This window comes from Rhea pennata, chromosome 7 (assembly GCF_028389875.1).
Source record: "Rhea pennata isolate bPtePen1 chromosome 7, bPtePen1.pri, whole genome shotgun sequence".
Lineage (NCBI taxonomy): Eukaryota > Metazoa > Chordata > Aves > Rheiformes > Rheidae > Rhea > Rhea pennata.
This window is the reverse complement of record NC_084669.1, coordinates 27,476,432-27,503,265: the sequence shown is the minus strand read 5'-3', so window position 1 is coordinate 27,503,265 and position 26,834 is coordinate 27,476,432. Positions and strand designations below refer to the sequence as shown.

Sequence of the window (26,834 nt, the reverse complement as noted above, 5' to 3'; positions counted from 1 at the left end):
TTATTTTAGCCAGAAAAGGGTAGTGAAGAATACAAAAGGTAAGATCTTAGAGATGTAATAAGAATTAAGACTTCAAAACTCACTGTTATCAAATGAAACAGTGACAAATAGATAAATACCACTAGTTGGAGGAGAGGGGAAGGGACTCTCTGCTTTTATTGGCTTCCTTCAGGCAGAAATTCAGAGAAGTGGCAGCAGCTGCCCCTGCCCAGGTGCACTTACATGGGCTGCAGCTGTGCTGACCCTGCTCTTCCCCAGCAGCACCCACTTCCCTGGGGCAGCTGCAACGTTGCTATGAGAAGAAGCACTTGGGTTTCTCCAAAAATGCTGCAAACACGATTGTAAAGACACCTGGGCCAGCAATGTAACTCCTCTTGGGCCCTCATGAGGGGAAGGGCTGTTCCAATTGCCTCTGAGCAAGACAAATAACTCTCATTTTAATTTTCACAGTAATTGCAATCTCAATATTGTTAAATCTTGGGCAGCTGTAGAAATTTCATCAGGAAAATATGCAAAAGTAAGCTTTGCTGCACAGGAAACTTGAATAGCGCACTTTTTTAATGAACCAATTCAAACCTCGTTCCAAAATACCCTGCTGATGTTTCTGAATACGAAAAACAATTAGGTGAATTATTTTTATATGTACATTGATTGCACATATCAAGCAGCACCTTGCCCACCATGTGGTCTAAGGTGTGGATATAACCTCAAATTTCTTTGGGAGCTTGTCTGCTCCATGTATTTGCATTGTTTCGATTATGTTGAGGTAAAGTGACTTGGTTAAGTAAAGACAAGCAGTACTGATCCACACCAACATGTTTCAGGGTTTGAAGGAACTGGACCGACTTCATTAAACTTGTCCTTCCACGGAGAGGTGAATAGCTGTGCGATGTTTCTCACTGATTTGGAGTAGTAGAAGCAAAACCAAACACGGAGAGCTGCTGACAGAGTCCTTGACACACAGTGACAGGCTGATAAATTGGCAGCTGAAGTTTTGCTGGTAAATTAAAAATAGTGCACGAATGGAAAGACACCCCAAACTGTGCATATTCAATAGTGAGTTTTAAGTTAGCTAGTGCCAGCCAGGAAAGCGAGCGTGGTGTTACTGTGGATATTTCAGCTCAGCGGTCGTAAGAGTTAATCAAAAGAAGCAAAGAGCGAGTTAGGAATTAGGGACAGCAAACCAAAGAGAAAACATCATTACATCACCCCTACCACTCTATTCTGCTTGTGTTTTACATCCGCAGTGTCTAAAAAGGATAAAGCAGAACTCGAAAAGGTCAGGAACGATGAAAGGTGAGGAGCAGCTTCTCCATGGGAGAGGGGCTTCGCACGGGGCCACCTTCTCCGGGGACCGGGCCACCGCGGAGGGACGCGGTGCCGGCCCGCAACCTGGTGGATGGCGGCGGAAGGGGGAGATGGTTCGTTGTTTCTACAGTGCTTTGCTACCAGAGGGAGGGAACCGCGGGCAAAGTTATCTGAGATAACATAATTCAACAAAAATTTCATGCAGCGCACTATGAAATTCACAGTCATGGGTTCTTCAAGCTTTCAAAAAAATAAATGGGAATGAAAACAACTAGACAAAAACATCTAAAAAATCTTGGAGGGGCTATTAGTCATCGCGGCTCAGGAAGCCCCAGAGAGAGTAGTAGCCAGGTGCAAGGGCTACACCAGCAGGAGTGTAAATGACAATTTTTTTAGTATCTTTTCCTTAAGCACCTACTTCTAGCTATTGTAAGACAAAAATCACTGCAGCTGGGGGGCTCTGGGCTGGTCAACAGGCCTCTGTGTGTGTGCACAAGCAGTAAGATAGGAATGCAAACCCACCTTTAGGCCTGTGCGTGAGGAACCCCAGCTAGATGTTTGACCAGCATCTGCAGGGCCCTGGGGCACCTCGGGCGCTGCAGAAGCACTCGGCCGGGGTCGTGGCAGGAAACTAGCTGAGATGTCCCCGTAAACTGTCCTCTACAGCAGCCCGCTGCACCTCGTGCGGCACTTTTTTTTTTTTTTTTAATTCATTGCAGATACTTTTCTTTGAAAAGCTGGCCCTAATCAGCTGTGTTTAAAGTTATTTTAAGCGCATCCCCGGGCTGCCCGCTCGCGCGGCGCTTGGCCCCCTCTGAGCTTCGCCGCGTGGCTTTCTGGGGGCACGAAGGGATTTACCACGGCACGTAAAATTTCTAAGAGGCGGCTGCCGGCTTGCAGCGTCCTCCCGGCGAGGCAAAGGGCCCGCGGAGCGTCGCTCAGGCATTTCCCCTTAAAAAACCAAAACGAAACAGAACCGATGCAGCTCGCTGCGCTCGGGAAGGCTCGCCCCATCGGAAACCCCCGGGCACCGGCTCGGCAGCGGCCGCCGAGGACGGGGGGAGACGGGGCCGCGCTCGGGGCCCCCCGCGCGCCCGCACAGCAGCGGCTCCGGGCGGCTCCGGCAGCGCTGGAAACTAATAATTCTCCTGGACAGGATGGATTTCCTGCTGAATTTAATAACAACGGTTGGAGACGACTGTCTGGATGCTTGCTGCTTCGAGATAACCAGCCAGTAAAACAACTTCGGCGATTTTTGCTGCGGAAAACTCGTATGCGACAGCCAGACGCTCGCTCGCTCGCTGGCTTCTGGCCGCCGCGGCCGCGACACCCCCGCCGGCGAAGCGGCCCGGAGGAAGGGGCAGAGCGCCGGGGAGCCCGCGGGCGCGGGCACGGCCGGGACGCCGCGCCGGGACGGCCGGGCCCCCCGCCAACGCGGGCTCTGCCCCGCGCCCCAGGGTGGGAGCCCGCTCCGGTGGCGGGCACAGCTTACGCTTTGAATTTTGTTGTCGGAAGGACATTGTATTAAACGTGAATGCTGATTATTAGGAAGCTACGCCAATAATAACGATGCAGAGGACAGCACTCCTTAATGGACACCGCAAAGCGTAAGGACATGAAAAGGACTTTTTGGAACAAAGTGATAGGAAATTATAAAGAGGAAAAAATCCTTTTTATTGCCAGTTATTTTACAAACAGAAAAAAAAACCCACATCAATTGATTTAATAAAAATAACATATTTTCATATTCATCAGTGACCTTTGCTTTGCTTGGGAAGCATTTCAAGAGGGACTGGGTCTGAATCCTGAGCCGTGGCTCTCCGCGCCGGGAGCCTTGCCTGGGGCAGGGAGTCGCCCCAGGGACCCGACAGCTGCGGCAGCCCCGGGTGCAAGGGCTTTCGTCACGGGGCAGCTAAGGCAGGAGCTGTGCAAAGCTGCCTGCTGCTGCGTTGGGTTTTAATTTGTTTTAAGCAACAGAGAAAACTTTAAGCAAGCTGCAAAGTTTGGACGCAGCCATTCGGACTCCTGCAGAGTTTTGGTCCGAGTCCACTTCTAACAAACCCATGACTGTAATAAGGGACAAAGAACGTGAAAACGTACAGACCTGAGACATAATATTTTATAGTTTGTCTTGAAAGGCAGAAAGTCGATATCTGACTACTGCATGCTAGAGGTGGCTGGAGAGTTTCCGAAAGGCAAGGACCCAGGCTACGTTTTGTTCCCACTCGACGCGCTCTGCCCGTTCCTCCGAGCTCCCCCTCGCTCCGGGCTGGCCAGGGCGGCACGGGCGCAAGGCACCGCTAGCGCGACGCTCTCCTGCGCTCGGTGACGCCGGCTGGCAGCTGCTGCCTCAACACTGATAACCCTGAGGTACCCTGGCTATATGGCTACAGAAAAAGCCAAGAATAACTGGATATAAATTAAGCATTTTCCCAGGAGGAAAGTGCCTTGTCCTAATAAATTACTTTGGGTTGGAATAGAGTAAAAGTTTGACTGGCTGTCGAGAATTTACCTCAGTCTGAGGGTTGCAACATACGGGCACAAGTCGTTTTGGCTGGTGTTTTTCCCCCTTTGGGACCAATGTCATTTCCCAAAATGTCCCATTTACATGAATTAACAGCAGGGAACTGTTCTGAGTCAACGGGCGTGAGGATGGAGTCGCTCTCCATGTCCAGACCCGCGAAGATCTGGCTCTGTGGGTGAATCCACGTTGAGTACAAGCAAGAGCAGTAGTTTATCACCCAGACACACATTTCTGCCAGAAACAGATTTTCTGCACGGCCAGAAACAGGGCTGCAAAGCTCGAAGCTGGGCAGAGGCTTTGGCTCCGGCGGCGCAGACGGACCCCACCAGCCACCCCACGGCTCGGCCCCCCGCACGGCGCCAGGCGCGGGTTTTATAGCAGCACGTGAGGCCAGCTGGGCTGGAAAACTCCTCCTTACTCTTGCAAGGGGGAAAGGGAGAGAGAAGGGGGGGAAAAAAATGCTTCCTCTCCTCTTGGCATGAAAGGAGCAGCACTGACCAGGTGGGGAAGAGCAGAAGCGTTATCGCCACAGCTGCTAGGCAGCTATTGCGGTGCGTTTTGCGACCTGCCGTCACACTCTCCCCACGCAGGCACGAGCGGGCCCCTGCGCCCAGGGTGGGCTGCTTAAAACCCCAAACCCACGTGAACGTCACGCTGCACCCAGGCCAGGAGCGGGGGCTGCAGCTTTGCCCTGCGTGGAAGCGGAGCTGGAGCGGAGCCCCCCCCCCCCCACGCCAGCTGCCGCAGCCTGGGCAGGGGAACAGTCTTAAAAAAAAAAAAAAATGCAGGCAAGAGCTTTTATAGGCGCTTGGCAGCGTAAACGAGCCACGTGAGGGAGTGCAGGGCCGAGGCTGCGCACTGGCATCCCGCTACTCCTAATGCACAGGATCATGCACTTTTCCTCCAAGGACACTTTGCACTTTATTTGGCCTTGGCAACCACCAAGTTAACAGCAATGCTGCTCCCAAAAAAATAAAATCCTAACCAAACACTAACTTTTGGCAGGAAGAAGGAAAAAAAAAAAAAGAAAAAAAACCCCACCCTAAGACGCTGCATCATTTGGAGCGTGCGCTGTTTAGGGCTAACGCAGAATTTATGACCGCGGAGCAGGCGAAGCTGGAGCAGCTGCCGCCTCCCCCGCGCCGCCCGAGAGCCCCGGCCAGCGGGAAAGCCGCCAGGCGCCCGCCCGCCAGCCGGGCCGCCCAGGTGGGCAGGAGGTGCGCGGGCGCAGGGCGGCGGCGGAGCCCCCCGGCCTCCGCGGTTTTAACTTCCCGCTGACCTCATCTTACAGGCGCTTTGGGGATTTTTTTTTTTTTTCCCCTCCCAGTTACATGGTTTTTTTGTCCCAGTTGGCAAGACGACCCAGGAATGCAGACTGACGTTTCTCAAGGATGGTTAAACGCAACAGCCCGCCCGAGGGGCAGGGACCCGAGCGTGGCCCCGGCCGGGCCTCCACCTTCCGGACACTGAGTTGGAGAAACGCCCTTTGCCAGCCTGGGGGCCACCGAGCAGCGGCAAAAGCGCCGCGCACACAGGTAACGCCACGCACGGCGCCCGCCCCGGACCACGGCCGCCCCGACGAGGGCCGGCGGGACGCCCCAGGCACAGCAGCAAGCAGCCGCCTTCACACACGGTTACCTCCTCGCACGTGCTGCTCTGCTCAGGTCCACCGAGGCCTGGAAGCTTTGCCAAAATCCTGCTAGATGACGAGGCGTGCTGCTGAGTAAGAGCCTTCTCCAATCTTCATTGACTTCTTCAACCCCAACGATGATATAACTCCAGATTTTTTTTCACTTTACCAGCCAACAGATAGCAAGCAATTTTGAGTCAAGGTTAACTTTTGTATAACTGGGCTGAACTCGAGTCAGAAACATCAGCAGCGTTTTCTCCCAAAACATGTCCCAGGACATGTCCTCCACCACTAGAAGGACGCACAGCAGGTACCAGTAGCCTTCTGCAACAAGGCCTCACCAGCCTCCCTCCGTTTGAGGCACAGCGCCCAAAGCTGAACGAGCTCGTTCCCACCCAAACCCCCAGCGCAGAGCAGCGGCTACTCTCTAGCGTAAGACTGTAAGCTCCCCTGCCACACATAGTCTCCGCAAAGCCCCTTCATCTTCTGCTGCTCATAGCTCATGGTGAGAATCCTCCCACACTCCTGATCTCAGCAAAACCGCCTCTTAACTCGTGCCCCTGCAGTGTGCATCCTCAGCTCTGAGGCAAGAAAATTGCCTTGCTGCTGCCATTTGTCTCCCTGCAGCAGTGAGTCACTGCTCCTCCAGGCGCAGCCCCTGCTCCCCAGGCACCCTCACCACCACCTCACACAGACATGCTGCGGAGGAGCCACCAGGTGCAAAAGAGGCAGGAGCAGAAGCTCCTCCTCTTCTTGGTGGAGAAAACATTGTTAACTGCAGTCACCTGCACCTCTCTGCCCTCACCCAGCTGGTTGCTGCTCCCTACGCTCACCCGGCTTGGTTCATCTGACCAAAACGGCACCGCACCCTCCCGTGAGGCTGGAAACCTGCCCTGGGTTGCGAAGGTTTCGGGCCAAAATTCATTTATGATCGGCTGGTCCACAAAATGTCCTTCAGTATATTGTCTTTCTATCAGACTCAGAATAAAACCCTGCAGTTCAAGATTTAAAAGGTTTTCACTTGGAGGTGAAAGTCCTCTTAGCCCAGCTACTTCTAAATTGGGTGGAGGGTGTCTGCCCAGCTACAAATTCTCAGCTAGAAGCAGGGCATCCAGATTGTCCTTGAAAAGTCATATAAAATGATACATACTCATTTAAATGAATCCCTTTGTAGAGGTTCTGATTGCTGCTATATTGCTACCAGCTGATTCTACAGCATTACAAAGGAGAACAATAGTTCATACTTTGAATGTTGCTTCTTCAAAGCATTCAAACCTTATAAACAAACAGACGTAGGCTCTGTCTATCATTGATGAAAGCAATTTATGTGAGCAGAAAGTCTGGAACAAATAATTAAAGCATGAGACTAAGCAAAAATATTTGTGGATTTGTTGAAACAACTTTGAAATATTAACTTGTTTTTTCAGTGTATATTTATTTACACTTTACCTAAGGGTGCTCTCTGAGCATGTTGATTCTTAGCTGTGTTGCATTTGGACCTACAGCTATGGTAACCACCACTTTGTTTACCATACGTACTATTTTCTCAATGTGTGCATATCTCACACCAGAAGAAGGCCGGATGGGCCGCACAGTATAACAGCTCTTTCAATGTGCAAGTTTTATTCTAACCATCAAGGGGGAAACTTGCAGTAGCACATCCAGCATCCTTCAGCTCATCTCCTAATCATGACTCTGCAATGAATATCTTTTTCTTCTGTGAGTTATTAGAGCTGTGCAGGATTTCTAATCAATAGTCCAAAAGTGTTTCAATTAAAATGGAAATTAGTTATGTAGTTATATCAATATATTCCATTATAACATCTTTCATCACAATTTATTAAGCCAGACAACATGGCAACATGCTGTCATGGTTATAGTTAGGAAAGCCTTATTACTTTACTAGTTTGTCTCCTCTTTCTGCATCCTGAAAGAGCTGCACACAGCCTCTCAACGTATCACATGAATTGTACCTAGCACGACAAGTGAATTAAAAGCCGTAACTTTCAGTGTTTCAGAACTAACGAAATGAGAGGTATGCAGTGTGACCAAAAGGAAACTGAGACAATTTCTTAACAGCACTACTGTAACTCTACTTGCTCCTCATCCATATTTGGTTTGAACTGCACTTTGTGATATTGAGATCTTTCACTGTGCTTATTAACAAAAACTTATTACTAAACCTGTCACAGCTGGCTTCAAAGTAACAGGCAATCATTTAGTGCCATCTAGCGGGGAACAAGACAAATGAGTGTTACCTTTTGCCTAAAAATTTAGGTTTTAGGACCGTAAGGCATTCATGGGAGTCCATGAGAAGAATATGGAGATACCGGAATTCAGCTGTGCACAAAGTAGTAGATTAAAACTTGTGACATTTAAAATAAAAACATTAGTAAGCCATTTATAAATGCTTACTAAGAAAGTATTTAATCCACTGTTAAGATCTTAAGTAGAATTTGTAACCAAAGATACACTAATCAAGAACCAAACTATTAAATTAAAACAATTAAAATCTAATGCACTGGAAGACACCGGATCTACACTGATCATTTGGTGCAAAGATAAATTCTTCACAGTGCAAAAGCAAAGACTTGATCTCATTACTCTGCTTCATCGAAAAGAGGGACTCTCCAAGACTTCAGGGCACATCAGCTGAGCAAAAGCCTTGCAGTTCTCCCTCTGAATTCTGATGCAGTACCAAGCCGTAAAAGTAACAAATCACTGGGCAGAGGGGAAATGCACTGTACCTCACCTTGTATTGCAGCAATTTTCCACATTTTATTTATATACATGTGTGTATGTGTATATAGAGTTATTGGGGGTAAGAAAAGCCAGAAATAGCCATAGAACACACTTCGCCGGGGGGGGGGGGGGGGGGGGGGGGAATGGGGGAAAGAGAGAGATTGACCTATTTAGTTTTTTTAAAGCATGGCTTTTTAGTATTTTAAGTACCTGCCTGGGTAGCAAACGCTTTCCTCTGGCTAAGTATGCTGAAAACTTGTATCAGGGAATTGAAGCCTGCCCTATTAAAATTAAAACTGAGGCACATCAAGTGCCTGACCTCAGTGTTATTCTGATTCTGAATTTCTATTTGCAAATCAAGACCAGAGGCACTGGTAGAAAATATCAACTTTTCTACTTCAGAAGTTAGGGCATAAGTTTGTCAGCAAAAGCCACAACCATGCATAACACACCATCATGCCATACATGATGCCCTACATATTTAAGGCTTTACAAGGAGAAAATGGATTATTTTGTGGCAAAGCATATTGCATTGGACTCTCCAATTTACAAATAGCTCTGATTGGAAATGGATTCTTGCTGTATGGTTGAAGATAATATTAAGAAATCGGCATCTTAGTAGGAAGAGCTAGAACTCTCACTTTTTACAAGAGGAATTCTGAGGGAAAAACAACCCCCCACACATATACACAAGTTGATAGAATAGATCAGCAAGGAAACTGTCTCAAAACCCAAACTGCTATCCATACACCGAATAATACTCCAGATTTACTACTGGCAGGCAAGGCATGGTACCATTATGCTGTTTCTTGACAGCTCTATCTGTGGCATGACAACACAGTTTCTAAATAGCACTAGATCAGACTCACTACCAGGCGGACATCTATTCACACCTCTGCTTCCAAACAAGTGGGAAAGGTCTTACTTAAGAAAGGAATAGGCTTTTTTGTGACAGAACCATTTTTAATTACTTTCTATACACAAATTAAGTGAACACACACAAAAATCAGTTACTTCAATATTGAAGTAAGGCAAAATAGCACAAATTAACATTTCAAAATTACTACAAAGATGAAACAACTATAGCAGATCTTTTCAATTCCATTTTCTATAAAGTCACACTTGGAATAGTACTTTGCATACAGAACTATGTAGATATCTGGAAAATTCTAGTGCAAAATAATTTTAGAGTCACATATCAACAGAATTCAAGGGAAGTAAACTCACATTTGGAAAGTCTTCACATTTGTTTTTCTCTTCAATAATAGGAATACAATCACATGAAAGCATTCAAGTGTTCCCCCCCCACACACACAGTATTAATACTTTTACAGCTTTAGTGATTCTAGAAGTGATACTGTGAAGTTTAATGTCTATTATTGCTCGAAGACTGCAGATAAGATGTAACAGTTTATATAAAGGAAATGTGTTTATCTGATTCATTCTCTCTTGTGGATAAACTACCATGATTCTCCTGCAACAAGCAAGCCCTGTGATTCCATGGTAACCAATTTTAGCTTCTGTTATGAGGCATGAAAAGAACTCATGATTCAAGTAATTCCCAAGCTGAGTTGACTTCACAGGATCAGTAATAATAATAATTATTATTATTATTTAAAAAGCAGCAAAAAGGCCTATTTTATATCCAAGCAAACTCATTATACCCTGAACTTATTCTGAAGGTGCCTAAATAGCCTACTATTGAGAACTGTACTGTATTCTTCACAGAATCAGATCTTAGAACAGAGCAGTACTTCAGATTAATTTGCAGTTCCATTAAAAAAAGTCTCATGATTAGTTTTGGCTAGTTTGCAGTCTTATCAACAGGCAGAGCTGTGGCAGTAGGCTAATTCAACTTAAAGCAATTTACTTAGCCCAAAAGTAAAATTGCTCCATTGAAGCAGATTTGGAAAAACTTCAGTTTTAAAGGAACCAGTGGTATGAGACTATATAAATTAATTGGCACAAAAACTGCAACAACTTCACACATTAATTCTACTGGTTTAAACATGGACTCAAATTGAGACTTAGCGAGAAAACGTGTGTCAGTCTTGTTGCAAATAGCCTTGAGAACACTAGGCAATATAGTTTTTCAATATGATGAAAAATACAGCATAATAGGCATTTATTAGCACCAAAGGAAACCAGTTCTCAGTTTATCTTGACCAGTAACACTTAGTTGCCAACTCCACCATGGATTCTAACAGCTGAATCATCCAGTTATTAAGAATGATACTGACACTGCAGTTACATATGCTTCTGAGTAACTGCACTTTCTTCAAAATGCAATTGGGCTCTTTATCAAACCTGTGCAGCAATCACCACCAAGGTAGCTCAGCTAAAATATGTTTTGGTTGTTGTTTTTAATCAGTACTATTCAGTAGAAGTATAAAAATATGATCAAGTTAAGTAGCCCCATAGATAAATGTTAATGTTAAAAAATAAATCCCAAGTTAAATGGCCCCCCACTCCAAGGGGCCACTCATGGGATCAGAAATGCTTTTTTATGGTTCATTTTTCACAGTATGTAAGTTGTCCTGAATAGCAGGCAACAGGTTACGACAGCTGGCCACAGTCAGTAATGACGATCTTTTTGGAGGTCTTTCCACTTTTGGAGCCAAAGCTCTCAATTTTTTTCACGACATCCATTCCTTCCTTTACATGTCCAAAAACAACATGTTTTCCATCTAGCCTGTAACAGAAATAACAAAGGCAGATTTACCTAAAATAACAATAGAAAGCCTAAACCAAACTAAGCTCAGTGAAAGGATATCAGCAGATCATTTGTAGTGCTCACCTGCAGATCAACCCTGATTAAGAAAAACGAACAACTGCTTTCCAAATGACCAAAAAAATAAAAAAAAAAAAGCTCTGGATCATAGTAGCCTAATGAGGGGGAGCTGACTTGTTTTCCTTGAGATACACTGCTTAAAGCTTTCTAAAAGGCAGAAGGAATAAAGAATATTCTATGGGTAGCTACAATGTGGCAATAAGGTAGGTCAGTTAGACCCCTCTGAATGCCACACTAATACTACAGGTGTGCTTCTAAGACCTTGCAGTCTTAGCACTATGCTACAAGGCATAGTGCCTTGCAGTGATGGCACTATGCCTTTTTTTTTTAAAAAAAAAAAAAAAAAAAAAAAAAGAATTAATCTTAGGAAACAGACTTAAGGACATAGGCTTAATGGTAACTATTTTTTTTTTTTTGGCGTGTGTGTGTACCAGACCATTAGATTCACTGGGTTCCATTTTATATTTAAAACATGGAAAAATCTGACATCAGTGGAGGTAAACTAAGGCAGAAGCACACTACTATATCCACCAGAAGGGGAAGGAAAGTTGAGACAACATTGTATAGGGTGTTTCCTGTGCCTAGAGTAATACTAACTGCATGTAAAGCAACTTGTTACCCTCCCAGTGCTTCTCCTAAGTTACACCAAACAATACAATTTCCTTTTGCAAGTCAAGTAATTTGGAAAATAAGAAGAACAGACCAAGAAACCTCCAAACTTCCTGGATCCATGCATCAATTCATTAGGCTAATATGCCAAGCTAATAACCTACCAGTCAGTTTTTGCAGTGCAAATGAAGAACTGAGATCCATTCGTGTTGGGTCCCGCATTGGCCATTGAAAGAACACCTAGAAAAACAGCAGCAGCAGCTTATTATATTGGTCTAATTGCAGTTTTTCTTTATGCATTCAGGCTCACAGTGATGATAATGCTGGACAGAGGAGAGGATGGGATGGTCATATTGTTTCCAACTATATCTAATTCTAACCTTCTTTTGTCTTTTACTATTCCCTCCACCCCAGCCTCTCTGCTACCTTCTCCATAGCAAGAATGTTTACAATGTAGTTACTTGTACCAAGTCTTGAATTTGATTAATAGCAGGTAACCTTCACTGTGACTCAATAGAAACAATAGTTTGTGATGAAAGAGCAAGAATCCAAATCAGGCTATAGATTCAATCAGATATTGTTATGGAGGAATTTCCCTTAAAGCTAAAGATTTGGCTTGAGCATAAAAGGATCTGCCTGTTTTTAGTAGTAGATCAGAGATCCCAGTTTGTGACTTACAGGAGAAGATAAAAGCAGTAGCTTCACCTTTGTAAAAGTTTCAAGTAAAACAAGTCAACTATACTTTATTTTGCATAATCAAATGAAAAGTGGCACCGTCATCTACCGTGGGCCGACTTTTGCCAATAGTCACACTAGCGATGATAAACCTCAGTAGTATCTTTGTAATTACAAAGTACCCTACATATCTAAAACATCTATTCTTTTAAATACATCTTTATGACAATGCATCATTATATGTTATAGTCATCAGAAGGTAGAAAGAATATGATTTTTTACCAGGTCCTACATGCTTCAGTATGAAATTCTCATCTTGAAATCTGCTGCCATAAATGGATTTTCCACCTGTTCCATTATGGTTTGTAAAGTCACCACCCTGAAACAGAAATAGCTATTGACTTTACGAACACAAAGGAATTATTTTACACCAGAACTTACGCTATTGAGAACAATCACCTGTTCTAAGTTAAAAGTAATAAAACAAGCAAATTTCCATAAGCTTCAGATTAAAAATCAGCAAGGTCACAGGAGAATTTTAAATCATGTAAACAGGAAAAGGCATAATCAAGCTAAAAATAAATGTCTGCTGCAGATATTATTGATATTCTTTAATTCATAGCTACAATTCCTTAAATAACCCTTTTGTGCTAACTTGTTATCACATGCAACACAACAAAAATATCAGTATTTTTAAGAAATACTGAAGTCCTCAGAGCAAAATCATCTAAATTTAAAGCTACATGCAAATCTCCCTCCTCTCCTACCTCTCTCTTCCCATGGGTATAAATTCTAGCCAGGATGTCCATTATTACCATTTTATTTGCTCTTTCTTGTTTTTGTTATTTAAGCATTGAGAACCGACAAAGTAGCACTGAATAGTCACTGAGGCTCCCTTATATAAGCGGGCAGACACAGGCACCTCTGATTACAGCAGGATAGCCCTGAACAAACCAGATAATTGTAATTCTATCTGTCAGAGGTGAACTGACAGAGATAACCAAAAGAAATTAAGGACCTCTGGGAATAACAGTCCAGAACTTTCACATTTGTTCTTTTAATTCAAGCATTTAACCAAAGAGGATATCCTTGACAAAGAAGCTACAAAATCAGACCCTCATACAGTACATTTTTCTTCAGCAAAGCAAAAACTGTCGACAGAGTCTCATCTACCTCATTACCCTGTGCTATGCCTGAGCTGGTTTGTTTTAACGCCCTGCAACAACACTCCGCTTGCTGCGGTAGAGGCCACCAGTCAGGGGTCAGTAGAGGCGCAAAACTAACAATCACAGCCAGCTCTGAAGGCAAACACCAGACACTGCTTCCAGCACTCCACTGTCTCCTCTCCTAGAAACTATACTACCCACAGTGGCAAACAAGAACCCATCCCTAGTGTTTCATGTGATGTTCACCTTCCCATTCTCACCTTGTGCAATCTACTACATGTGATGTTATAGCAATTCCTGGGCAGCCCCTGAGGCATGCTTTGTATGTTGTTTGTCACATGGAGGCATCTGAATGGTCAGGTCCTGTATAGGACAGCTCCAATTAGGGCATACCAATTGCCTGAATCACATTAACACTCCATCTCAACAAGTGGAATGGCCTCTCCTGTTTACTCCTGCTTTAAAATATTTGAAACCTATGACAGTATTTCCACTTACGTAATGACTACAGGCTAGTTAATAAACATTCATTTACCATCTCACCATATCAGCCAGCCACGTAGCATCCTCAATTTAGGCCCGTTTGTGAGGACAAAACAGGGAGCCAATTAGGACCTGCTTACACAGAACTTTAAGTATGAACTGAAGTGACAAAACTGTGATTAGGATGTGTGCGCGTGCATGTATATTTATGATCCCAGCAAGACTTCTACACTTTGCCTCTTTCTCATCACAATAAAAATCTAGTTTGCATTTCAAGTACAAGAAAATACATCCTTTACAGCACAGTTATCCTCTTTTTCGTTTTATAAATAGCATGATAACAGGCCTCTTGTTTAGAGTGCTCTATTTTTAAAATAAATAGGGGGACCACCAAGGTCATCAGTTAATAAAGGAAACATGTTTACTATGGCCTTCCTCTAAAGTTCATTTCAAAGGCATCCTACAATGCAACACTTGCAAACTAGCTTCTTTTAAGCAAAGGCAGGATTACTACCAGCAATCATACAATCCAGTGCAGTATGACAGCAGAAATCCTGCCCATCTGCCAGGAGCAGAGGTGATTAAAACAAACAAAACACTCCTACACCTTTCAAAAAGGCCTTTTTTTCCCCAGAGAAAAATGCTGTTACACACGGTCTTTATTTTGGAATTTGGAAAGATTCATCTTTTAATCAGAATTGCCTTTTCAGACAAAATTCTCTTTAGATGTGCCATCCCCAAAACATATCCCAATCTTTGCTCCCCTTCCCTCTTCTCTCCCCCATTAGGGAGATGTTCAGAAAACTCCCTCCTCACACATTTTTTTAACATCTGCTCTGAACAGATTATGCTACTAAGAATACCAAATGGAAACATTGTTTTCTTAGCTCACTTAGAGCACAAGGTTGATTGCAATTCTACACACATGCTTCCTCTAAGCAAGTGCCACTTTGGCAAATATGCCCCATACTAAAGTATATTGCTATATAAGAACCCAGAGACTGAGCCTTAATTTTTTTTTAAATCACTCCATATAGAATTTGCATCTACTCGTACAAATGAGGTGCTAAGCAACAGTCACAGCGCAAAGATTAGAAACACAAGCCATAGTGTCACTTCTTTATTCTACAGTTAGCAAAGTTAAAGCAGGTGTTACTACTGGTTTAACTACAAAGTTCTAGAAATACACACACATATAAAATATATACAAATATTACAGCCAAAGAAAGAAATCCATTACCTGGCACATAAATGAAGGAATCACTCTGTGAAATGTGGATCCCTTATACCCAAAACCTTTTTCACCAGTACAAAGAGCTCTGAAGTTCTCTGTGAAAACAAAGCATAAACAAAGCATAAAATAGTATGTTGCCATATATTACATATGATGTACTCAAACACAGTTAATTAGGTCCTGAGTTTGTTCCTGAAAAAGCGTATTATACCTTTAAGGTATAACTGATATTAAGTGGTTTTCATCTTTGAAAAAAGTTTGGTATAAAGCTGTGGAAACATAACTTCCATTTAGCCTCAGAACCAGGTACAAATGCAACCCTCTTTGCTCTCTCCTTCCTTTTGCTGTTATTTCTTAACAAAAAAAAAAAAAAAAAACAAAAAAAAAAACAAAAAAAAAACTCTTGAAGTCTAAGGTTTCATTTCCTGCCTTTCAAGCTTTCAGTCTCTATATTAATTATGAAAATGATACATTTCTCTTACAATATTCATCTATTAGGAACAGAAACAAAAGTGCAAATTTCTTGGGACCACTAAAAGTGATGAGGAAGGAAGCACACAAAGGGAAAAAAAACACAAATAAAACCAAAAAACGCAACTTTAACACAGGTGTACTGATCAACTGCTGACAAGAACAAAATCATGTATGTTCTTAGCAAGCTAAGAGACACCATGCCTTTGATTTACCCTCTTCTATTTGTTTTGAGGTCAGATTTCAATGAAAATTAATGAGTGTTCAACCATATTTATCCATCACTGATAGTCCATCAAATGGACTCTGTGCTTGCCCACAAATTATGAAACTAAACTATCTGAAAAAACTACAAGAAACCATAACCTCATTAGCTTGGTTTATGACAAAGCTCAGGTCATACTTTTCTACTTAAACAAGGAAGAAACATGGAAATAGGGTAAATCTCTGTTTCTAAAGGGTAAGAGAATATTTTTCCTGCAAATTACAATCTAAACCTTTAATATTAAAGGCATGTTGTCTTACCTGCTGTCTTTGGAACTACATCAGCTTTCAGCTGTTTAAAAAAAAAAAAGAAAGAAAAAAAGTCAGCTTTTTCATACACCTATGGAAAAAATGCTCCATGGGAGGCCAGTGCAACCAAACGCTCTTTCTGAAGCAAGTTAGCTGAAGTCACAAGCCACCCAAAATTCTACAAAAAACTGTATGATTTTCCAAGTATTCGGCTAAAAATTAAATAACCTTTTTAATGCAGCTTTTGGCTAGTTAAAACTAACTACAGCAATCTCTAATAACTGCCTTGAACAACATAATAACTTCAGAAGTCCTTTAGGAGAAATTTAAAGGCTTCATCTCAGGGTACGCGGCTGCTCTGGGTGCAGCCGCAATCGAGGTCGACAGAGAGGGCCCCTGTTGAAACCCGCCTATACAGCGGAGGCAAAGGACAGCGCGGAGACGGCGGCGAGAGGGCGGGAACGCCGACCTCCCCCCGCCCAGCGCTCGTTCTTCCTCACGAGCCGCGCCAGGGCTCAGCGGCCGGCCCTAAGGGCACGGCGCGCCGCAGCCCACCGCCGGGTATACCAGTTGTCCCTTGAGCCCCCCACGCCCGCGGCCGGGTGTGCCCGCGCCAGCCGCTGCCCCGCCCCAACGGCCGCGCCGCGCGCCCCAACGGCCGCCGCGCGCCCCAACCCCGACCTTGCCGCCTCCCCCCCCGCCCCGCGCCGGCACCTCCAGGACGACGCGGCCCAGCGGCTGCCCGTCGGCGCCCACGTCCAGGTACACCAGCGGGTTCCGCGGGCCGGCGCCGCCCGAGCCGCAGCCGCGGGCCGCCAGCGGCAGGAGCCCGGGCGGGCGGAGCAGGCGGCGGGCGGCGCGCAGCGCCAACATGCCGCGGGCGGGCAGGCGGGCAGCGGCGCACGGCAGCACGGGGCGAGCGGCGCGGACCAGGCCTGCCCCGCGCGCCGCCTTTTAAGGCCTCCGGCGGCGGCGCGGCCCCTAGCGGCGGCGCGGCCCCTAGCGGCGGCGGCGGCGGCGCGGCCCGATGAGGCAGGGAAGGGGCCGGGCGAGCGAGCGGCGGGAGGCGGCGCGGGGCGCCGCCGGCGAGGTGCGGGCCGGGGCCGCCTGTGCCCCTCGGGCCCCTCGCAGTGCCCGTCGCCTTTCATCGGGGAGCGCTCGGGGGAGGGGGGAAAGGCCCTCCGGGTAGGCGTTTTATAAGGAAAGCTTTGTTTCTGTTCTGTGTGAGTAACACCCCCCCCCTCCAAAAAAAAAAAAAAAAAAAAAAAAAAGACTTTTGCCAACTTAGTAATCCATATCAAAATATTCAGTAATCAGCATATATTTTAGTTATGTTTCAGATGAGATCTTGAAATTCCTTGCAGTTAGCGTCCTTATTCAGTATATGAAAGCCTGTAAAGATACTCTGCGTTTCTTAGTTTCACACGTTTTCTGTGGGCTTGCTGCTGGTCTGCGAAGCCATTAGCATAGCGTAGCAGGACTACTCTTTCTGTAGGCCAGTAAACATTTCCCCTGCCTTTAAAACCTAGTCCCTGTAAAATATTTTGCAGTCTGCGTACATTTCATTTCATCCAAAGAATTATAGCGTAGTTGCACATTACTAGCTGAACCACAGCCTACCATTAGTGTAACAACACTTTTTTAAGCAGGAGTCTTATCATTCATGTAAGCCCTCTGGCATCAAAGACTGAGTTTTTCACTGAAAATAAGCAGAAAAAGTTCCACTCTCCTCCACAGCACACTGATGCAAGCGTGCTACGCTTACGGTCTTCTGCCACGTTATACCCAAAGTGAAAGGAACCCAGAATGCCTGATTCTTTTAAATTTGTGATCAAATCTTGCCCTTAACAGCACACGACAGGACCGCTGGCTCTGCAGAATGAACTCTGCACATGTAACGTGGTCGGCTTGTTCTGCCCTTTCTGTTTCCAAGATGGAAATAACTATTTCTATGAAGACTGGCATTTCTTATAAAGAATGTATACATTTTATACAGGTTAATTCTAAGGCAGTAAATCACCAAAACAAGATAGCATTTATCTAACTCTTGAATGTAGGAAAATTGCTCCTACAGTGATTCTTATTTTCAAAGAAAAGAAAACCAAGGGTGATCCTCATAATTATACACCTGTGATTTTCATGTTCCTGGTATTAAAAATTAAATTACTCTTAATGAAGGTTAGAGTACTTTTGGTAATACAGTATGATAGAGTCACACAAGACAACACCCTACAAGAGAAATAGCAAACTTTTGATCCTGCTTAACATTCTTTGTCATCAAAAAATAGCAGCTAAAAGTGAATTCATCAATGACAATACTGAATTTTCAAAAAGCTGTCAATCGAGTCACTTCCTAAAAGTCTGTAGGGAAAATGACTATTTTATGTTCAGGGCAGAACTGCAACATACAATTACAAAAGACTGAGAAATGCTATGTGAACAGGTGTGAGCTCCAAAGAGCTCCATATCTTTTGCCACTTCAGCGGAAGGACATCAGGTATAAATTTAACAGGTGAAGAGATTTGGGATAGCAGATCAACAGCTGGCCATCCTGTATGGATGACTGAAGCATGTACTACCCTTTCTTGTAATAGCACAACTATATTAGGTCATACCAAAGGTCTTGCTAGTCCAAAATCCTGTCTCATACACAAATGCCTAAAGAGGAGTGAAAACAGGGGAAGTGTGTATTATAGGCTAATACACTTTCTTCCTGCTGTTTCTCTAAAGTGGACTTCAGAGAAAATCCTGAGCTGGATGTGATTTTGGTATGTTGTAATCTCCACTGGGTTTCTTTTCTGTTTTCACTCTTTGGATCTACCTTTACTTCTTGCACTTACAGCTTCCTTGGCAATGAAGATCTTGCACAGATCTGCAGCCCATTTTATCAAGAATCTTTCTATTTATTTCTGTAGTACTGCAGGCATGTTTATTTTCAGTGAAAAATACTGTAGTATTGCTCGCATATGCTTCATTTAATGTGCCCTACTTCTTGTACTGGAGGAGACGGTGAACAGTTGATTCTTATCCACCTTTGTTACACTGTGCATGATTTTTAGACCTCCATCATATCCCTCTCAGTCATTTCTTTTCAAGCCTGAAAAGGCACAGCCTCCTCAATTATTACTTACAAGAAAGCTGTTCCACATCTCTGATCATTTTTATTGCCCTTCTCTGAGCTGTTTTCAATTTTATTATATCCTTTTTGAGATGAGGGGATCTTCACAGGATTCCAGATAGGGGTGAGCAGCGCATTTATACTGTTCCGTAATAGTGGTTTTTTTTGTCCAGTTTTCTATTCCTTTCCTAATAATTTCATCTACATGCTTGCTTCTGATTGCTATTGAGCACTTAGGTGACATTTTTATAGGCCTCTCTATTGTAACACTCAGATCTTGCTCCTGAGTTGTAATGGTGAATACAGAGCCATTTATATGGGAAAATAGAATAGCTTTTTCTAATACACATTACTTTGTTTATCAACATTGATTTTCATCTGCTACTTTGTTGTGCAGTGGCTTAATCTCATAAGGTCTTTCTTAAATACTTCACAGTTGAGCCTTACTCAAACTATCCCAAATAATGTATCATCACTTATAATATGGGTGCCTATGAGAATCATCTACTTTGGTGATGAGAGATTTTAGTTGATGTTTATAGCAAACATGGCATATAACATTGCCAAAAAAGCAAACTTCCTTTACAGTATACTGACTTGAGTGATAGATAAAGGCAAGGGAGATGATTAGCAGTTAAATTTCTCCTGTGTGTCTAGGGACACTGCATGCATTACCATGGGCTTTAAGAGACAATCCAAAGGAAAACAACCAAAGTGGTAAGAGCTTTAGAAAATATATCAGGTATCTACGATATATCATAAAAGGGAAATACATATCCCTAAGATTCTTAAGTGGAAAACAGGGATAACTACAAGCCTGAAAGGTTTATTTGTCTTTTGAAATTTGGAGGCATTTTTTTTTCTCTTCACTGTGACCCAAAAGAAACTCTACACTAAAGGGCAGACATAGGTCTTAAAGGTCCTCCAAAGATGGACAGGCATGTGGAATCACACAACACATTATGCTACTACAGAGCCATCCTATCTTATAAGATACCTTTTAATCAGTAGTCATGTGTCCCCACATAAAACTATGAATGCCATTGCTTCCAGAGCAAGGGTGAAACAGCTGCTTATTTACATTAGGCAGGAGAAACTTCAGCATTGTGCAATTCACAACATGAGCAGATCAAAGGAAGTGAGCACATGGAGCACATGGCTAATGAAATAGATCTCAACTTCAGAGTTGATGAAATTACAAATGGAAGTGGTTTGACTCAGCAAAACGGATGTATTCCCTTACAGCTCTGACCACAAAAGCACATGCAGTTCTGGCTCATGAGAAGCTGTCAGACTCCTACCGTGTTTGAAACAGTGCAAATTATCTGTTTATTTTGTACAGTGATAAGCAGCTACTCTAAAGGTGATGAGGGTTTTCTGTATTTTTGTTATACTAGCTAAAGCGGTTTGTATTTTCTGGTTGTCTTGACATACCCTCTCAGCTTCCAGTCCATTTTGGAAAATAATAGCTTCATGTAATCTAATCATCAATTTGCATATTCCTTAGTGACCATTAAGAAAACAACAAACATAAACTCTTTTTAATGTTGTTTTCATTATAATAGCCACTAGAAGTCCACACCAAAATTAGCACTTGGGTGCTAAGTTTTGAGCATACCTATAATAACAGGCAATTCTGCCCCTGAAGGACTTACTGTTTAACAGACAAAACAAAAGGTGAGCAAAATAAAACAGCATTTTAATTTCACACTTGGGAAGCCCAGGCAGAGCAGCATTGAACTGTTTTGCTAAGAATTCCCAGGCAAGTCTCTGGTAAAGCAAATGGAATGCCATTTTCCTCATTTGCAAGCCTCTGTGAGAAGCAAAACAACATGCTTTCTTTCACAGTAGCAATTTTTTATTTGGGAGTATATACCAAATTATTATCTCTAGGCTTACAGAATAATGCTACTAAATCATTTGTTTTGTTCTAGTTTTGCACAGTCAGGTGAATTAAAAATCACAAAGATAGTATGACTAGGAACTTATGAGTTAGTTGCACAAAAGTCAGTCTCCGAAAGGGTAGAAAAAATGCTTGAAAACTGTCAAAAGAACACCTGGGTCACTAGAAAATCAGGCCTAGTACTAGCTCAGTTCACTCAGAAGTGAAATGAATTTAGAGAAGCATCAAACCTGTCTGTTTAAAGATATATGTCCACATTGCTGAATTCTACAACATTTGGCTAGAAAATAAGTACACTTGGCATCTCTTAGGAAAAGCAACACAATGTGACAAAAGGGTCAAAAGTCAAGACAGATGCTTCAGTAGGGCCATCAGAATGGCTTGGTACCAGCACACCAGATTCAATCGTTCTCTCTCTTCCCTCAACCTCAAAAGACACCATAGAAGTCACAGAGGGATAAACAGCAAAAACCCTTTTGATAAAAGTTTCTAAATAAATATTTTTTGAAACACATTATGAAAGGACTCTTACTACATCAGAGCAGAGAAATTTCTTCACAAGAAAACCCTAGATAATATGATACCAGTATTTCGTATTGGTATATTGCTTACAACTTAGAAGTATTTATAAACAAGACTGTGAGCTAAGTGAGTATGTATTACCACAATTTTTCCAAGATGGACTGGAAACAGAGTGGATTTTCCAATGTAAGAGAGGGAATAAATACTGGAATTGTGATTTAAATTCAGTAATTTTAATTCTAAGGGCCTTTAAATGGTGCTACCTCCCAGCCGCCAGACACTGCATTGGTGATGTGATGTGCATTCCTGATTGTAGCTGTCCTACTGTATGCCTACTTGTTTGGAATGCAGGAATATAGGTTAATTCCTCTTAGCAGCTGTGGTCAAGATAACATTTTCCTACCTACCACTGGCAAGAAGAGTGATTATTTTTCTCTAAAACTCATCACAGTTATCTTTGTCTTTTAGCACACTTTGATATGCTCTTCATGGAGCATGCAATAGTAAGCGGATTTCACATGAACATCACTTGATATCCTGTGATGCAGGAAATTTCCATGGTATTGATATTAACATATAAGAACCCTTGCACATTTGGGGTCTGGTTATTACAAGGACTCTACTTATCTGGACTGCTAGTACAGGTCATGCTGTGGAGGTTTATTTTAAAGGGGAAGAGCAGGAATTCGCCGTGGGCATTTGCACCCTCAAGCTGCAGAGCTGGAGCTGCTACAGTGCAGAATGCTCAGAAAAAGTAATCTTTTCTTCAAGGGGCTGAGAGCTGGGAAGGATTTTTATGAACTGTTACCAGTGACATGCATTTATTTATGAACAGGGACTAGAATAGGGGAGATAGTGAAAGACTTTTCCATTACACTAAGTGATTGCAGTCTGAAATTAAATCACACAAGAGCTTTAAGGGCATGCTGTAGCCACATAGGTACATTTATAGATAAAACGAAAAAATGCTAATAAATATTTCCCCTGATCAAGGTTTCCTCTTAGGAACATGTAGTAAAGCAGCTCGCAACGTGAACCTTCTCTCTGGCACATACTGTACATAAAGGGGGTTTCCCCACATGACTTCATATTAATTACCTACAGATATTCACACAAGAAGAACCTCAATCCACTCATGCTCTTTACAGTCATGATTAGCATTTTCGTTTCAGAAGTTCTGAATGACGTTCCTTGCTTGGAATTCATTATTCAACCTCCCAGCATAATGTATGGAAGCTCACTGCTAATGTGTCAGATTACACAGTGCCTTTACATAACACCAGGGCACCTTGCAGCTGATTACAACTTCTCAAAAGATTGTTCATATTTACAGATGGTCCACGAACAATTACTGATGGCTCACAATAATCTGGCCAGGCATGAAGGACATTTAAAGTACATGTTTTTAGGTAACCAAAAATAGAGATATTTCTCCTAGTGGGATTTACAAAGCACAGAATTCCTAAATAGGTCATTTGTCTGTGTGTGTGAGGAGAAGATGCTTTGCGTAATTATGAAGGAAACAGGATTAAGATGTTACAAAAGTTTTAGAAGTGCTTGTGTGTTCTGTAACACAGAACTTTCAATTATAATACTGGAATTCCAATTTCTGTGTTGTAGGGATCAGTTCAGTGTATTTACCTGTGAAATGCCACCTTTGGTTTCAGGAACAATTAATAAGGCATTAGTATCAGAACTATTTTTGGAACTGATTATTCATACTGCTTTATCTTGCATAGATGAGAGTTTGGGGGTTGAGCTGCATTTATTGAAAAAGGAATTGCTCAGGAATTACTCATCGCAGAGCAACTGTTAACAGCTATTTCCCAGTGACTGGAAGCCAGCGCTGTGCTGCCCCTCCGCTCTGCTCTGAGCAGCTGTCACAACACTGACTCACATGGAAACGCACCATCTGCCCGCTCACCACTGCCCTGTACTGCAGTACCTTTCCTGTTCTCTGACTGCGTGACTCCACTGACCACGTCTCATCTCGGTTACGTAACGTTAACTGCTAAAACTACAACTACAGAGGAGTACTGACAACACATCTTATAATCACTGTGAAGAACATTAAAAAATGCAACAAGGTAAAACAAAGAGAAAGAATAACGTTACAGTTGGAACATTTTGAGATTGACAGGATGGTAAGAAGTGAGTTTTATTTGCAAATTCATTGGGAAACGATTGGAGCATTCACAAAGGCAATGAGGGGGCTTTCCTACGGTCTTGTGTAGCAGGACACCACCAGCACCCCAAGACTCCCAGCTCCGTGTTTTTATTTCTCCTTCTCCACTGTGATACTTGATTTTCTGGAATTATTTTGTCTTCGTTCTTTTGTTCAATGTTATCCCCTTTCCGTTCTTTTCCCCTTGTCAATATTTAGCAGCTTTCCCTACAATATTTTCCTTAAATTGTCATATCCTCCTGATCTTTTTTCTACTCTGTTCCTTAACAGCTCTTCCTTAAGAGGCAGCTTGATAAAATTACTCTATTTCTATTGTGTTTGATTTTGTCCTTTCCTACTTAGTCACCCAACTCTCCCTTCTCTCAGACCTCTCCTCAAACCTCCTATTTCCATAAATGCTAGCAGCTACATAACAAATCCTTCATTTGGGTTTTCCTTGCATTTGTCTTGCATGCAAATTTGAACGATGACTCTTGGAGGTAACAGTTTCCTCTATACCTTGTGCAAGATCATCTCCTGTCTGCACTAAGCTATTTCTAACAACAGTTTTGAGACATCCGTTTTCAGTTGTACAACTTCACAACAGAAGTTAAAAATGTTTATATAGCAGCTTCATGCATGTAACAAGACTAAAAAATTCCATCAAATCTTAATTAAATGTTCTCCTGGAAGCAACCTTCACAATACAGAATCTCTTTGATTCCTTTCTACTTCTTTGCAGTTTCACTATACGAAGATTGCTTACCGCCACTATATAATGACATTAGTGCCTTAGCTAGCATAGTACTTCATGACATACTTAGATGACATAATTGCATGTGACAATCATCTGGATACATAATGTCCCATTAACTGAGCTAACAAGTTGTCAAGTGCGAATTAATAACTGTGTCACATTTACAACTGAAGAATATTATTTTCATATAATGAAACCTTTGGTGAAATACTTAAAAGCTCAGGGTAAGAATTTTTATTAGCATTCAGAGGACTAAGAAGATTTATTTCCTTAATTTTTGGTTATTTCTCAGGATCACTCCTGTCATCAGCCTCATAATGGCAATATGAAAATAAAGCTTCTTCACAGAGGGACCATCATCATAATTTAGAAAAGAAAACTTCAAGCAAACTATGATTTTTTATGAAGAAAGTATTCTGCATAACTTTGTGAACTGGGTATGTCCACTCTCCACTACTCACAAACTGGGATAGATAATCAGATGTGTACATGAATAAATCTAGATTTCATTGATTTTGCACATTGAAAGTGTTCAGAATGGAGCAGTTCATCATTCTGAGAAATACAGCAGTAACAAACAGAAAAAATAAGCATTAATTATAAATTTGAAAGATAAGACTAGTTGTTGAAAATTTGAATGGTTTAAAAAGCCATAAAAAAACAGACTTCAAGAACTCCAGCATTTCATCCATTGACTTGAACATAGTGAAATTTAAAAAATTATGATAAAGAAAAATATAAATAGATACTAAATGATGTTTGACGTGTCCATGAGCACTGAGATAAAATGGGAAATGATTCAAAGAATTACTCATGCTGTAAGCAGTGTTAATGTACAAGAAGTTGGAAAATAGTGGCTCAGTAAGAAAAGTTCAGAAGTAATCAAGAGGTAAAGAAGAAACAGGTGGAAAAATTACAGAATGCATTAATACATGTGGCATATCTGGGCATGAGAAAAGCTGGAAAAGGCAAAGCTTAAAAAGATGTGTATCTACAGAGTGGATTTTCATTTCCATTAAAATATTTGCCTTTTACGCTAACAGTCTAAATAATTTCTAAAGAGCACATAATTTTGTTCATTATCAAATTGCAGTAGAGATACTTATTCACATGCCTTCATTACCTTTAGCAGTACCTAAATCATTTAGCTAACCCTCACCCCCATGCACCATGATCAAGTATTTCTTCCTACATATCACAACAATTCTAAAATAAACAGCTGGACAAGATACATCATGGTTTAGATAGACTAAAGAGGTGAAAGTAAAACATTTCCAAGGTATGCCTCTTTTTAGAACTTCTCACACAAAAACATTTTTCTGTGTTTTGTTTTCTATTATTATATTTCATGTCTATTTTAAACCAAAATATGTATCAAAATGACTATCAAAGTGTTCATCTTGTTAGCTATTAAATTAAAAATGTTTTTCATTAACTGTGAGTGTATTTTAATAGTTTTTCAAAACCAACTGAAGAAGATAGCCCTAATAGTTTAAATTTTTTTTCCCTTTTCTAATGCTTGACCAGTTCACGTTTGTTAAAAGTAACTACCTGTCTCTGTTTTCTCAACAATTGATATGTTCATATAGGAACAGGTGGTAACTGAAGCAAAATTTTCCAGAATGATTTAACAAAATCCAAAAAATGTTATCACCAAACAAATATTGGCAAACAGAAAAGTCTAGATTGTAATATTCAATTAAAAAAAAAATTGTTCAACACTCTAATCTAAATGAAAAAAAAGGATTTGTAATCCTGAAACTCTTACAACGTCTAATCAACACTACAAAAGCATAGTGAAACCAGTGTATTTAAAACCTAGTCTATACAGGTGTTTCTAGAGAAGCTAACTTTACTACATATAACTGGATCTATCAAAAAATATAGTGAGATCAATAATTGGAAAGATACTGGACAAAACTGGTGAAAGAGCTGAATCTCTTCTAGTACATGCAGTAAGAAAAGAGAATGTTTTTAACAGAAAGACAGATATAAATAACAGAATTAGTATAATTTAGGCAGGGAGTCTCTGAAAATACAGAAAAACTGCCTAGCAAACAAACCTGCAACTTCCTCCCTGTCAAAGCATCTACTGATGCCCTGCTGGGGCCATGACATAGTTGTTGTCTGTTTGCTTTATAAATAAAATTGCATAATTGGTTAGCTTCTGTGTAGGCTATGTTTACATCTTTCTGGAAAATTCTGTGCACTGATGGAGACGAGA

General features: G+C 42.1%; 1 protein-coding gene and 1 long non-coding RNA gene across 3 annotated transcripts; one reads left to right on the top strand and one right to left on the bottom strand.

Annotated features, from left to right (window-relative positions):
- Window positions 1-9,146: 9,146 nt before the first annotated feature.
- Window positions 9,147-17,049, bottom strand: PPIF (peptidylprolyl isomerase F). The gene is made up of 6 exons (XM_062580054.1): window positions 16,861-17,049; window positions 16,159-16,189; window positions 15,169-15,257; window positions 12,562-12,658; window positions 11,769-11,844; window positions 9,147-10,896 (listed from the first exon to the last, which is right to left on the bottom strand). Exons 1-6 carry the CDS (start codon window positions 17,017-17,019, stop codon window positions 10,761-10,763), a joined length of 588 nt encoding a protein of 195 aa, XP_062436038.1. The 5' UTR covers window positions 17,020-17,049; the 3' UTR covers window positions 9,147-10,760.
- On the top strand, window positions 16,822-25,996 carry LOC134142677 (uncharacterized). Of its 2 annotated transcripts, none has more exons than XR_009958939.1 (3): window positions 16,822-16,908; window positions 23,429-23,776; window positions 24,903-25,996. It is a non-coding gene; the product is annotated as an uncharacterized LOC134142677 (long non-coding RNA). The 2 variants fall into 2 exon arrangements; XR_009958940.1 differs by having other exon boundaries at window positions 23,429-23,833.
- Window positions 25,997-26,834: the final 838 nt, after the last annotated feature.